The following is a 13,576-nucleotide window of genomic DNA, read 5'->3' on the forward strand; positions in this document are numbered from 1 at the left end:
TACTTTCAGAAATGATTTAAACTGGTCTAAGATCAGGCTGTTGTCAAAAGGGCTGTTTGTGGCCATAGGTTCCTGTCGCCTCCATTTTTCTGCTGCTGAAGTCATGCAGCTGAGCAGCCAGTAATATCAGTAAACTGGTCCAGCAGTAAGTCCGGCCGTTTTTGTAGGGTTAAGTTTCTGCCAAGTTAACCAGGCTTAACTAGAGGACATAAAAGGGACCTTTATTTTTTTATTTGGGGATGTCTCATTGCTTTTATGTTGAGTTTTCGTTAATATTTTTGAAGTTCTGAAAACAAGGGCCTGAATGTATCTTTCCGATTTGTTCCCAGCAAGGAATTTGTGCCTAGATCACATTTTAACATGGAAGCAGGGGAACGTTTTATTTCTGCAGAAAGATATGCTCTGGATTTAGGAGTGGGCAGCCCTTTGAGAGTGGTCGCTGCTGGGACGCAGGATCGGAGTAGGGATCTTGTCCTCTTTCATATGGCGATGCTTTGAGATGTGGATGCTTCGAGGTGAGCTTGCTTGTGAGACGGTAAGAGTCCTTTCCCTCTGATGGAATAACAAGCAACAGGGCTTCACGTGGAGAACCTCATGGAAATCTAGCCCCCTCTTGTGGTTTTTCCACACAGAAGGCATGAATCGGTTCAACCTTATTTCTGAATAAAAATATATATACCTGCAACTTTTCTCTGAAAGTCGATATGGTTACTGCTCTTTCGTCTCTTCTTAGGGGATGATAGGTATTAGTCTCAGGATAGAAAATGATAATCTGTAAAAATTTTTATTTGCATTTCATATGCAACTTGACAGCCATTTTCACCAGAACACGGGGGATTAGGGAAAAGGGATTTGCTGGCTATTTCTATAATCTGATTTTTCTTCAAATTGAAGGAGGAAGAGCCCTAAATACTAAATGATAAAAAAAAAAGACTCTCCTGGTTGACTGATGAAGTATAGAAACAAATACAGGCATTTGGTTGTCTTACAGTGATCTGTGTTTTATTTTGGGTTGAACCAAATTGCATGATACTAACAAATACGACGTCAGTGTTTGTCAGTGGATGGAGAACAAATGCACTGAACTTAGAAAACTGTTGCATGTCTAGCTAAAACTAGGCTATGATTCCAGCAGGCATTCTGGGGGTACCCAGCATTGGCTTCATCAGCCCTGGCCACTTGTTCTCGCAACCTCACCGCCTCCTCTGCAATATTAGCATGGCTCTTCTGTGATTTTTCAGTTCCATTTATGGTTCACAGTGCAGAAATCAGAAATTCAGCTGCATTGTTCCCTTATAGCCCTCATCCTGGCCATACGAAGAGCTGTTCCAGTACAACATGAGTAGCAGCTCGAGAATGGGAGTAACTGACCTCAGATGGCATCTGTTCCAGCCAGCTTCAACAGCTTTGACAGAAGTTGAGAAATCAGTTGTACAGAGCGTAGTTTGACAGTGCAGCTACCTTGATTGAGGCAGGTAGCTTTAAGATAGCATAGAGCTCGGTGGTCTTAAATGCTGTTTGCTGCATTCCTGTCCTTCCCTCTGCCCTGGGACAAGTGATGAGTCCAGACCTCAGCTCTGACAAGGAATTTGGGACTACATCAGTTATGAAGGTGAAAGGTTTTGGAGTGGGAAACCAGCTTGCTGAAGCAGTGGGAAGCAACTGTTGGGACTCAACATCAGCAGTGGAACCGCTAATGCCATTCAGAGGAGAAAAAACTGGTAAAGGATGCTGGTTATTTCAATAAAACCACACTTTCAGTATTGAAGAGGAAATATTTTTGTTCCACCTATGTTTCTCTGAAGGGAGAAAGAGACTGAATGCTAATTCATGATATAGTTTGAGCTCTGTCCTGCCCTAGTAAACGTATCATCACGTAAACTCATTTGCGACTAACACCATGTTTTCAGGATGTGACACGTTGTGTAGTGGTGGCATTTCCCCATTAGTGTCTCCTTTTGATACTAATCAGAAACCTGGGAGGATCAAAATTACTTGAACAAAACTCCCATTAAAGTATGAGCAAAAACTAGAGGAGTCGGTACTATCCTACACTGAGATATTGCTGTGCTTTCTTTCTAAAAAGAAGGGTATTTGCTTACTAAAAGTACAATTTGAGGTGACCTTTTATACAGAGATGTATAATGACTTGAAGGCATTAAAGAGCTGATTCTGGAAGCACTGAAAAGAGAGCTTTGCTATCCAACAAAGCTTTTTTAAGGAGTACGTACAGAAAATACAGCCGAGCACTAACAGCCTCGCGTACTGAATTGACTGCTGATGGTGAGAGTGTTTATAAATGGGGTAGTCAGTAAGAATTGTATAATGAAAGCCATGGAAGAGGTATGTCTGGAAAACGTCGGTAACGTCAGCCTTCTGCCAGTGCAACTGCCAGACTGACAAAGGGAATGGGAACTTGTTTTTCCAGCTCAAGAAAAGAGCAAGATCTTCAAATGGTTTTCATTAATACCGCATGCGAATACCAGTGTTTCACACACATCAAAACTTTTAATTTCAGATCAAGGAACTGGTGCAGTATTATTGTAGTGTTAGCTATATTTCAGAATATGATGGGGAGAAAATACACTACCAAATACATTTTTCTTAAGTGTATGAAATAGTAAACGTGCCTCGGTTGTAATAGGAAAACTGTGAAGCGTTGTGATACACGAAGCAGGGTAAGCAACCAGAGCTCGTATCCTGCCTATCGCAAGGAAGAGCAGCCGTTAAATACGGAACTTTCCCCACTTACTCGTCACTGCATCAGTCATCTGCAATCTTACCACAGTAAAATTTGGTTGTGGTGATCCATTACGAAGGACGCTTCTGACTTGCATTCATTTCATTCAGAAGCGCAGCTTGAATCGCTGCCATTGTCACCAAACCCCTTCCAGTTTAGAATTTAGTGACATTTTGTACCGCAGAGTGGTCTAGTTGATCTCTGGGATTAGGGCTTTGAACCAGGATGGTGTTTGCTTTTCTAAGTGTGACACAATACCTGTACTTTTCTTACAGAAAGCTAAAACCGTAATTGTCCAAGCCTGAGTGGGTTTGACAATCTGGGGTTTTGGCAGCTATTATGGAGCGCATGAATGATCTGGACCTAATGCTGGAGATAAAGCGACTTTTGGTTGTGAGCTATTTCCTGACATTTATGCTTTTCAGTCAAAATGCTGGCTATTTTATGAGGCTGCTTAAAGGGGACAACTCACACCTCCCTGCTGGCAAACATGGGTCTGAAAATACAAAATCGTAATGCCTTGTCCTGCAAACAAATTCAGTGGAACATCAGAGCGCTTTCATACACAATTCCGAGAGCAATTTCAAGTCTTTCTCAGTCATGCCAAGGAGACTGCTCTGCCAAAATCTATATGAAGTATTTAATCACAAGGCCCATTTCACGCATCAGTTGCATGTAGCAGAGTCGTGAGCAAACAGCCCCTGAAAGATACATACGAACTAAGTAATCTCACCACGGGTTCCCACAGGTTTTTATATTCTTTTGTAGATGTCCATTACGGTCCTTAATGATCATCTTGGTAGTACCTGGGACTGGACAGACTCAACTGAAAGAATGTTTTCTTTGATTTCAATTATTAGACAGATACTGTCAACATATAGGGGAAAAGATACTGAATTTCATAGTATTAAATTCTTGGTCATAAAAATGGACACAATATTCTCAAGATGCAACATCACCAACGTAAAGAATTCTCAAGTTTAACATGTGCAACTTTTTCCTCTGCAGTTACAAATGAGCATTTTGTTTTCCTAAAGTCTGGCTTGATTATTTATAATTTTATTATTCCTTTTAAAAGTCAGGTTTATAAGTAGTTCAGCCCTTGATATCACTCAAGTACAGAAGCTTACTTGAACAAAACTCCTGTTAAAATAAACTGAAGTTTGTATGAGCAAGAACTGTTGAGTTCTAGCTCCTAATCTGCACCGTATATTGGCATGCTCCCTTCTTGGAGATGGCATTTTGCTTTGCTTACAGTAGTTAACATTTCTTTTACAGAAAAAACTGATGAGAGGCTACAGTTAGCCTAATGGATAGGAGATGGGTATCTGCTGAATTGCCGGTGTCTATTTAAGGGTCACCATCTTCCACAACTATGTATTGCATCCTGAGACCTCTCCAAACGCTTAGCATTTTTAACATCCTTTGCAAAATTCTCCAGTTGCAAAAATCACTCTGTGGCTATTAAGACTACAATGGATTTAGAACTGACTTGCAATCTTCCAGAAATAACTTTGTACGCTGCGATAGATTACTAGCGTGTTAACAATGTTTAGGAATAGTCCCATGAGTTGGAAGAGTCAGGAAAAATAAGATCAAGACAGGTCTCTCCAGCAAAAATTTACTCTCTTAACAGCTCTCGCTGAAGTATTTGCTACTGACAGAATCTGGTAGTTTATCATTAAATAGTAGCTTCCCTGTATAATAGCTTCTGTATTTGATGTTCAGTGCGAACAAGAAGAATGCGTAGGAGTATTCACTGAACCTGAGTCCTTCCACAGACTGGCAAGGATTTCTAGCACTGCAGAAAGACACTAGAAATTTCACTGTGTGACGTAACCCGTTTCTAGGAAATTTCCCTCTCGACCTTTCCCAGCGAGGCCATTACTGTGCAGTTACGAGTACGTATCAGTCACTTGCTGGTTGAAAGTTGTGTCCATTAAATGCTGTCCTGCTGTCTCCCCCTTTGAAAAAAATACCATTTCTACACAACTCAAGGCACTTTCAACATCATTATCTTGAGAACTTTAGAAGAAAATGCTTTATGATGTGCCACAAAATGCGTACAGGTTGGTTTGTCGCTGTAACTGATTTGTTAGTGCTTTATTAATCCTGTAAATCACTTCTGTTTTATTCCAAGGATGAGTAAGAGAAACAGTTCAGGACAGTTAGCTGAAACCCCTCCGTTCTGGAACAGCCTGCCCGTTACAGAAGGTGCTCCTTAACGCGGACAATAGTAAAGCGGCTGGTTTGTGACTGTTGGTCACACAGTAACTTCAGGCAGCGTACTGACAAAGCAAGCCGGCCAAGGACACCAGTAAGCTGGCCTGGGTGGGGCAGAGGTGCGACTGCTCGCGCATCGGTTAAATAACGTCTGTACCTCCTGTCTTTCAGCCCAGCACAGGCCCCGTTACAGCAGGGAGAGCCGGAGGATCTCCGCGCCCGCTGCTGACCGACAACCTGCACCGGCGGACGCCGGAAACAGCCCACGGCCTAACGGTGTAACAGGCGGTACCCTCCGTCAACCCTACCGTGGCCCGTTCGACCCGAGGCGGTACGAGAAGGGCCCTGAAGGGCTGAGTTAGCATAAAATGCCGATCAATTCCAGCTTTAACTGGTTAGGCCTCACAAAAGCTAACCCGTTATATTTATGAAGCGAGCGTCTTGTCACACACTTGTGTAACTTGAAGCGTTTCCAAATGTAACCACGAGGCAGTTCTTAGCTGACAAAGCTACTTATTCGCACTCTGTGCACACCTCAGCTCACCGGGGGGGGGGGGGGGGGGGGGGTGGAGACCTGGAGAAACACGGCAGCCGCGGCCGTAACGTCTGCCCTCGACGCCGCGGCTGGCGACTCTACACCATCGCTCTCTACAACTAGAGACAACTAGATGTCTAGAGACATCGCTCTCTACAACCACCTGACAGGAGGTTGTAGCGAGGTGGGGGTCGGTCTCTTCTCCCAAGTAACAAGCGATAGGACGAGAGGAAACGGCCTCAAGTTGTGCCAGGGGAGGTTTAGATTGGACGTGAGGAAAAATTTCTTTACTGAAAGAGTGGTTAAACATTGGACCAGGCTGCCCAGGGAAGTGGTGGAGTCCCCATCCCTGGAGGTATTTAAAAGACGTGTAGATGAGGCGCTTAGGGACATGGTTTAGTGGGCACGGTGGTGTTGGGTCGACGGTTGGACTCGATGATCTTAGAGGTCTTTTCCAACCTCAGTGATTCTATGATTCTATGACTCCGAAGTGACCCCGCCAGCGGCGGCCGCCCCCTGCCGCGCCCCCGGCAGCGGAAGCGGCCCCGCCCCGCGCCTCCCGCGGCGCCGCCGCCGGGCGCAGGCGCAGCGAGCGCGGCCGCGCCGGGCCATCGGGCAGGCGCGTGACACCCCCCGCCGCCCGGCCGCGGCGGCCGAAGGGCCCTCTGCGTGGCTTTCACGCGATACGTGACCCCTGACGTCGACGCGGCGCCGCGCGGCGATTGGAGGCCAGCGTTCCGCGCCCCGCGGCGCGGCTGCGGCTCGCTCCTGGCTGCGCAGGCGCGGCGGCTGCCGGCGGCGGTGCCTGGCCCCGCCTGGCCCCGCGGGTGCGAGGAGAGCGCGGCGGCGGCGGCGCCCCCAGCCCCATCCCAGCCCCGCGCTCGCCGCCGCCATGAAGATCTGGACCTCGGAGCACGTTTTCGAGTAAGTGCAGCGCGGGGTGGGGGTGAGGGGAGAAGCAGGGCTGGCCTCGGGGGCGGCGGCCGCTTCTCCGGCGGGCCGAGGGGGGCTTCGCCGCCTCTGGGCCGTCTGCCCCCCGGGCCGGCTCGGCGCCGCAGCCCTGCTCCGGCCGCCGCGGCTCGCTCGCCTCCGTTGACCTTCCCCCTGCGCGTCCTTGCCGCCCCGGGGTCACTCGCCGCGGGGAGCCGCTCGCCGGCTGGCGGAGCGCGGCGGGCGCAGCTCCGAGGCGGCTGTGAGGCCGCTCCGCCGGGGGGTGCAGCCCGGCTACCGTGGGCGCCTGCGGGGTGGGCAGTGCGTGCGGGTGGCTGCCGTCAGCCGGGGGGGCTTCTGAGGAGACGCGGCCGGTGAGACTGCGGAAGCCACTTGGGAACCAAACCAGGAGCGTGCCGGTGTAGCGCGGACCCAGCTGCGGTGTCGGCCGTGCTAAGGGTTATCTGTATGCTGTCCTCGCCTTCCAGGTGTAGGACTGACCAAAGCACCATGAGTCGCTTCGTCCTGTCAGGGCTCAAGGGCTCCCAAACACCTATGCTGAAAACCAGTCCGAAAGAAATACTTATTAGGGGAAAGGAACAGCTTAATAAATTACTCTAGTATTACTGAAACCTGAAAAAAAAATGCAATCTTTCAGCACTGTGTCACAGGGAAAACGTTCTTATCAAATTATAAGCCGGAAGGAAATGGAACTCTGGAGTCCCGAGTAATCCGTGTACGGCATGCTTAACTTGCGTGTACCACTGTCCAGCCCACAAAACAGGTGTTTTCCTCTAGGGAAGGATATCTGTAGGGTTGAGAACTAGAAATTGAACTGCTTCAAAAATATAAATCGATTGATGTGTCCAGTTTTAATAGAAATCCTGTTAAAAACTGAAGGTGTACAACTTGTGTCTTGATTCCGTTTTGGCAGTCACCCCTGGGAAACGGTAACGACGGCTGCCATGCAGAAGTACCCAAATCCCATGAACCCCAGCGTGGTTGGAGTCGATGTCCTGGACAGACACGTAGACCCTAGTGGGAAGTTGCACAGCCACAGACTCCTCAGTACGGAATGGGGAATACCCTCCATTGTGAAATCGGTACGTATGGTATTGCAGAGCTTGAAAAGGATGCTGGAGGGAGGGGCAGCTTGTGGACCAGGTGTTGTAATAGACGTGTATCATTTCATAACTTCAGTCGTTTAAAAATACAAGCATTTCTGTATCGGGAAAGCTCAACAGCAGTACACATAGTGACTTCCTGATAGCCAAAAATTGCCTAAATCTTAGATTGCTTCCATCTTGAAAATGAGATCTACCTCAGTACCTTAATAGTTTTATTTTAAGCTAAACCCTAATTCTGTTGTCTCAGCGTCTGTTCAATACAATAGCCACTACTTATGCATTTACAGGCACTAAAAAAATTGCAATTGTTTAGCATAATCCCTATATGTTTGCCTGTCTTCTAGCTCATTGGCACGTGCAGAACGAAGACGTATGTTCAGGAGCACTCTGTTGTTGACCCAGTGAAAAAAACAATGGAGCTTAAATCCAGTAATGTAAGTAGCTGTGTTTATGCAATTGAAATGGATTACAGAATATAATAATTCCTTGTAAACTTGAAAAGGAAAATAATCTTGAAAATGACTTGAAAATTGCATTAGAAGAATGCAAGCTAAAGGTTTAAGCAACGTGTTTATAGTTGACCGGCTCTCTTTTTTCAGAAAGGAGCTACTAGGTTTTTGGAACTTGTCAGGACCGAAGCATCTGAACATACTGAGGAGCAGGATAGCAGTAGTCGGCGGGGGGAGGTGTTAAGAAAAAAATTTTAAAAGCTGTTTGGTGTACACTGTCACCATTTCCTAATCACGTAACATTTTGCTCTTTGTACGACTCCATCTGTCTGATCCCACTGTTGAAATGTTCTTATAAATGTGGTAGTGTATATTGGTAAATGATCCAAAAACTTAAGGAAAGAGAACTAGATCAGCATATGCTGAACTTGGAGATTTCTCTATCTTGTTCTACAGCCTTAATACTTGCAGGAAAAGTATAATGTTTAAATTGGATATAAGCATTAGTTTTGAATCTGCAGGTTTGTTTACTACATTTCTTTAATGTTTTTATCAAGGGGTAATCTTGTCTTATATTCTACAGATTTCATTTACAAACCTAGTGTCAGTAGATGAGAGGCTTGTCTATAAACCACACCCCCACGAACCAGACAAGTAAGTACCCCTTCGTTCTGAGATTGCCCTGAAGTAGCGCAGACTTTGGCTTTGAAAATTCCCATGGTTTCCCTTGAACAGAAGACGAGGTTTACATCACCTTTGTTATGGTAACTTGTCTAAAAAAGAACTAAATGGACTGTCATTTTCTCTAGTGACATTGCTTCTGCAGAGCACTACGGGGAAACTTACTGTCATGTTATGATGGGGTCCAATTCAGATCAGCTTTTCAAGGAGTTGTCCCGTGTCCTATCTGTAACTGAGTTTGTGTACGTCTTCAGTTACCAGCTCCTTATTTCCGATCTCTTCATCAGCCTGAGCACAGAACCTGCACTTAGAGGCCCATTTATCTGCCTTTAGTCTATAATTTTAGAGGTTTGGTGTTTGTTTTGTTGGGGTTTTTTTAAGGCAACTTTAGAGCTTGCTGAGTCTATACTCCTGGAACTAGTGATAATTCTGAAGGATCTTTCTAGGGATTCTAACATAAGAGGTTTTTTCTCTCATGACAGTCAGAAATGTTAAATCCCTGTTGTTGAAGGGGATGTCTTAATACTGTTTTCCTAGTATACCTTCACTCCAAATCTGCTGTTTCCACTCTTAACTTGCTGCTAAAGGTGGAAATAGTTGAGTGCAACAAAAGGACACTTGGACTTAGTGGGGCCTCTTGGTTTTTATTTTATGAGTAGAAGCATAAAGCAGTTAAGCACTGTGGAAGCAGGTTGTGTTTATGGGGCAACAAGTTCTGTGTTACACAACGAAGCTGATGAGGGAATGTACTTGTTGGGGAGGAGCGAGTTTCTTTCAGCAATGCATTCTTTTTTAAACTACTCAGAATAATTCAGCTTCCTGCTCTCTTTCAGAACCGTTTTGACACAGGAAGCAATAATATCTGTAAAAGGTGTCAGTCTCAGCAGTTACCTAGAAGGGCTAATGGCAAACACAATTTCCTCCAATGCTAATAAAGTAAGTATGACCCTTGTGTAAAATGTGTGACCACTGGCTAAATGACAAAGGGAATAAAAATACCTATTTTACTTTTTGGCTTTGTCAACGATCTTAGGAAAGGTCCGCGTAGTTCTACTGCCTTTACTGTAGAGACTGAATGCTCAGCTCGCTGAACTTCTTCTTCTTCTTCCTCTTGTGAATGGAGATAATAAATTATTATTGGCAAAGCTCTCTGAGTCTTCACTGGAAAAACATCTCCACTCACTTAACAGTCTGGTGCTGTCACTCTTTTGCTGCCCTCTTGATGCCATCTATTAGTTTTTGCTATTGGAAAAGGATACACATCCAGACAGATCTGAAGTAGTTACGTGGGAGTAATGAAGTGGTGTTTTAGTTGAGAGTCTGTCCTCTGGGAATCCAAAGTTGTCTTGAGTGCAGCCTCAAGAATGGTAAAACAATCTGGATAAAAAGTCTTTTGTGGTTCATAACGTGAGCACTGCTGACATAAGGAATTTTTTCATGAAATGTAAGGCAGTACATGTTCCTGCAGTACTCTGGTTATTGAAGTAAAAAATACCACAGAGGCGTGTATTTCTGTACCACCTCTTCCTTTTTTCAACTATTGTGTCTTTAGTCATTTTCAGTAAGACAGGGTTTGACCTATTTAATTATTTGCTAAAATTTATACACTGATAAACTTTTCTTTAACTGTAGGGCCGGGAAGCATTGGAATGGGTAATTAATAGACTGAATGCTGAAATTGAAGAGTTCACAGCTTCAGCAAGAGGAACCATGAGGAATTCAATGGCAGCAGCAGCATTTGTAGAGAAATGATAGTAAATATACCTGTATTACTAACAAGGTTTAACAATCTGAAGCTTCTCTCCAAACCTAAATACATGTATCCTTTGTTATTTAAAGGCATACCTGTGTATTAGGCATGTTTCAAATTTAATTTGGAGAAAAGCTGAATTCTTACTAATGAGGTTGATGCGCAAAGCCTAGTTAATATATTGGTTCAGCTGGACCGAATTTCGGTTACAGATGAAGAAATAATTTTCAAGTGTAGTTCCTGTATTTACATGAACACTAACTTATATTGTTTTCAGATATGAAATAGCCTCATTTAGCGATGAGGCTGCATATGGTGGAGGAGACTGGTATGTTAGGTTAACTTCTGTGGAATTTTTATTTTGTGTGACGTACGGACTACCTCTTTTGGGACCAAGCCCAAAATTAAGCAGAATGGTTTGTTCCAGCATTGTTCTGTTTGTTAGTTTTTTTATAGTTGTGTGATACAACTTGGTTTAATAGAAAGTTTATTACTTGATGCTTGAAATACAAAAGAATGTACAAAATATTTTTTAATAAGCTTTTTAACTTGTTTGACTGGTTGAGCTAACATGGTACTCACATTGTTTTTCAGTCAATATAGGTAAAACATACAAAGTGTCTCTTATCTACTAAGACCTAAATTCTATTCCTAAATGCGACATTAATGAGCTGGGCGTGCAGTAACTTAAAATAAAATTTTATCTTCAAACTTCTAGAATAAGTATCTCCATTTCTAAAAGCCCGTTAAATAAAGGGCTGCAATAAGCATAGAGCCTTAAAATCTTGCAAGCTGATAGGCCATCTAAGAATAGTAGGTGTTCACTTCAGAATTTCAAAGAACCACTTAAAGGACTAAAAAACCTTTGTGAAGTTGGCTAAAGAGATACCTAAACATAAGAGGAAGTGATATTAAAGAATGTTAACGATGCACTCATTAACTTGATCATGCTCCAAAAATAACCTGTTATATCAACTGAATATTGTGTTGTCCTTTAATTTTAACATAGTGTTCTAAGTTCCAGAAGGTTCTTTACCTTTTGAACTAATTTGCTCACAATACAAGGCTCTTTAAATGAAAACCTCGAGAATAAAAAGTTTTCTGCAGTTTGTGTTTGTTTCTTGGTACTCGCTGTAGATTCTTGGTACTGTCACCAGTCATTAGCTGTGGGAACTTAAAGGTCAGACCTTGACACCCTTCCTTGCACAGTGTACCAGTCTGCTGGTAGTCCTGTCGACTTCAGCAGAGGCTGGCTGTCCCATGAGGCTCCTTCAGTGTGAAGGAAAAATGGAAGGGCACAGCCCTGAATTAGCTGATGCTTGTATTTTGGTGCCAGAGGCTTTTCCTGGAATTTTGATTCTAAGCTTACAAGTAATTTCAAGACTCTCTCTTAGCCTTTAAGAACTGTAATGTCACCTGTTCCAGCACATTTTACGTTGCGTGCCATTTCTGTTATATCAGAATTGCCTATTGAATACTGTCTGCTATATAGAGAACCAGAGCTTATTTTAAGTGGTAAACACATGGGAACACAATCTTCTCTAAGATTTGTGTAGGGGAAAAAAAACAGGGGGGTGTGTATATATATATATATATATATAAAAAAAAAACTTCTAAAAATTTAACTATTTTAAATATTTTTCTAAAAAGAAATAGTTTGAGACTACCTTAATAAATTGAAATCATTGAGGTTTGCCATGCTTTTACAGGAGGTTATTACAACTGAAATAGCATTTCAATTTAAAAAGTGTATGTGAAACTTCTGCAAAACTGTACCATCATTTCTGATAAAAATGCAGTGCTTGAAACTGATTTTAAATGTTTTTGTAGCCATTAGCATCACTTGGCATTTTAAACTCGATTTTTTCTTTTCCTAATTTTTCTGCACTAAGGACTGTATAGTATGAACACACAATTTGCCCTTGCACTGAAAAAAACTTTAATTTTTGCAAGCATTCAACAACTTCTTGAAAGATGATTTTCTTTGTTCTACTTTATATGCCTGCATTCTCATTCTGTCAGGGAGTATGGCTTTCTGTATGTGGCGCTTTTTAAATAAAATTTTATCTGAGTTCTAGCTAGTTCCTGTAACTTTCTATTTCATTTTTTTAACTGCTAGGTCAGTAACCTAAAATGCGGAGGGTGAAGGTGAAGAAATACTCTGGAGTTAATAGCTGCTTTTATTGAAATGCATATCCTAAAATGCACATTTACAGCTGCTGTGGTCTCTTTTGCGTCTTAATAACTGCTTTTCTGCAAATCTGACACATTAACTAGCGACCAGATTTCACAGTTCGCTAGATCCTGTGGAAGGATTTTCAGTCTACTTGGACCAAGGTTTGTGTGCTACAATTTACCCGTTAAGGAATGTGTCTCTGCATATGGAATCTAACGCTCACTGTTGTTAAGAGCAGAAGAGAACAAAATGTTTAGCTCCGTACTGTCATGTAACAGCTTGCCTGTTTACCCACAACTCTCACAATAGGAGACCACCTAAAGAAGCTTTGCTTCACAGGGAGCGGGAGACTGTGTGTGCAGCAATTACAAAGTATGTGCTGTCCCATCACAGGAGAAGGAAGTAGATACCTGCCCTGTGCTCGGTACGCATACGTACTCAGATGGTTTCTTCGCTAGCCACTTCAGCAAGTCATATGTTCTCTGTGGATCAACTTCGCAGTGCACTGCAGGGCTGTGTCATGGCTGGCAATGCCCTGATGAATGTCGAATGCTATGGATGAATGCACCGATACTGCAGTGAGTGTGACCTGAGGTGGTGCAGAGCAGCTCTGTGTTCTGGTGGTTAGAAGGAATGAAGGTGAGTAAGAGAAAGGAGCTACAGCTGGAGGGACAAAACTAAAGGACCAGGAAGAAAGAAAAAAGGGAGGGGAGGGGAGGGGAGGGGAGGGGACAGAAGGGGCAGAGGTGGAGGAATGTGGTGTGAACAAATCGGTGATGTGGTCTCTGGTGGATCCCTACCTGCTTCAGCTTGCCTAAATGGATTCATGTTTTACCTTATCGGCAGATTTAGGCTTTTAAATCAGTAAAACTTCAAACTCACCCATATAACTTTGCTGAGAAATAGAACAGAAGTGAGTAAGCTTTAGATCCAAAGCTCAGTGGCCTAGAGAATATTTTAAGATG

The 13,576-nt window shown here is 43.6% G+C and overlaps 1 protein-coding gene across 1 annotated transcript; it reads left to right on the plus strand.

The window, feature by feature from the left end:
• Positions 1-6,350: 6,350 nt before the first annotated feature.
• PRELID3B (PRELI domain containing 3B) lies at positions 6,351-12,516 on the plus strand. Its single transcript, XM_076351919.1, is given in 7 exon segments — positions 6,351-6,422; positions 7,363-7,531; positions 7,900-7,989; positions 8,588-8,658; positions 9,519-9,621; positions 10,318-10,384; positions 10,387-12,516. Coding segments are annotated over 7 exon segments (687 nt in total). The 5' UTR covers positions 6,351-6,390; the 3' UTR covers positions 10,542-12,516.
• The last annotated feature ends 1,060 nt before the right edge of the window (positions 12,517-13,576 follow it).

This window comes from Aptenodytes patagonicus, chromosome 14, assembly GCF_965638725.1.
Source record: "Aptenodytes patagonicus chromosome 14, bAptPat1.pri.cur, whole genome shotgun sequence".
NCBI classification, from domain to species: Eukaryota; Metazoa; Chordata; class Aves; order Sphenisciformes; family Spheniscidae; genus Aptenodytes; species Aptenodytes patagonicus.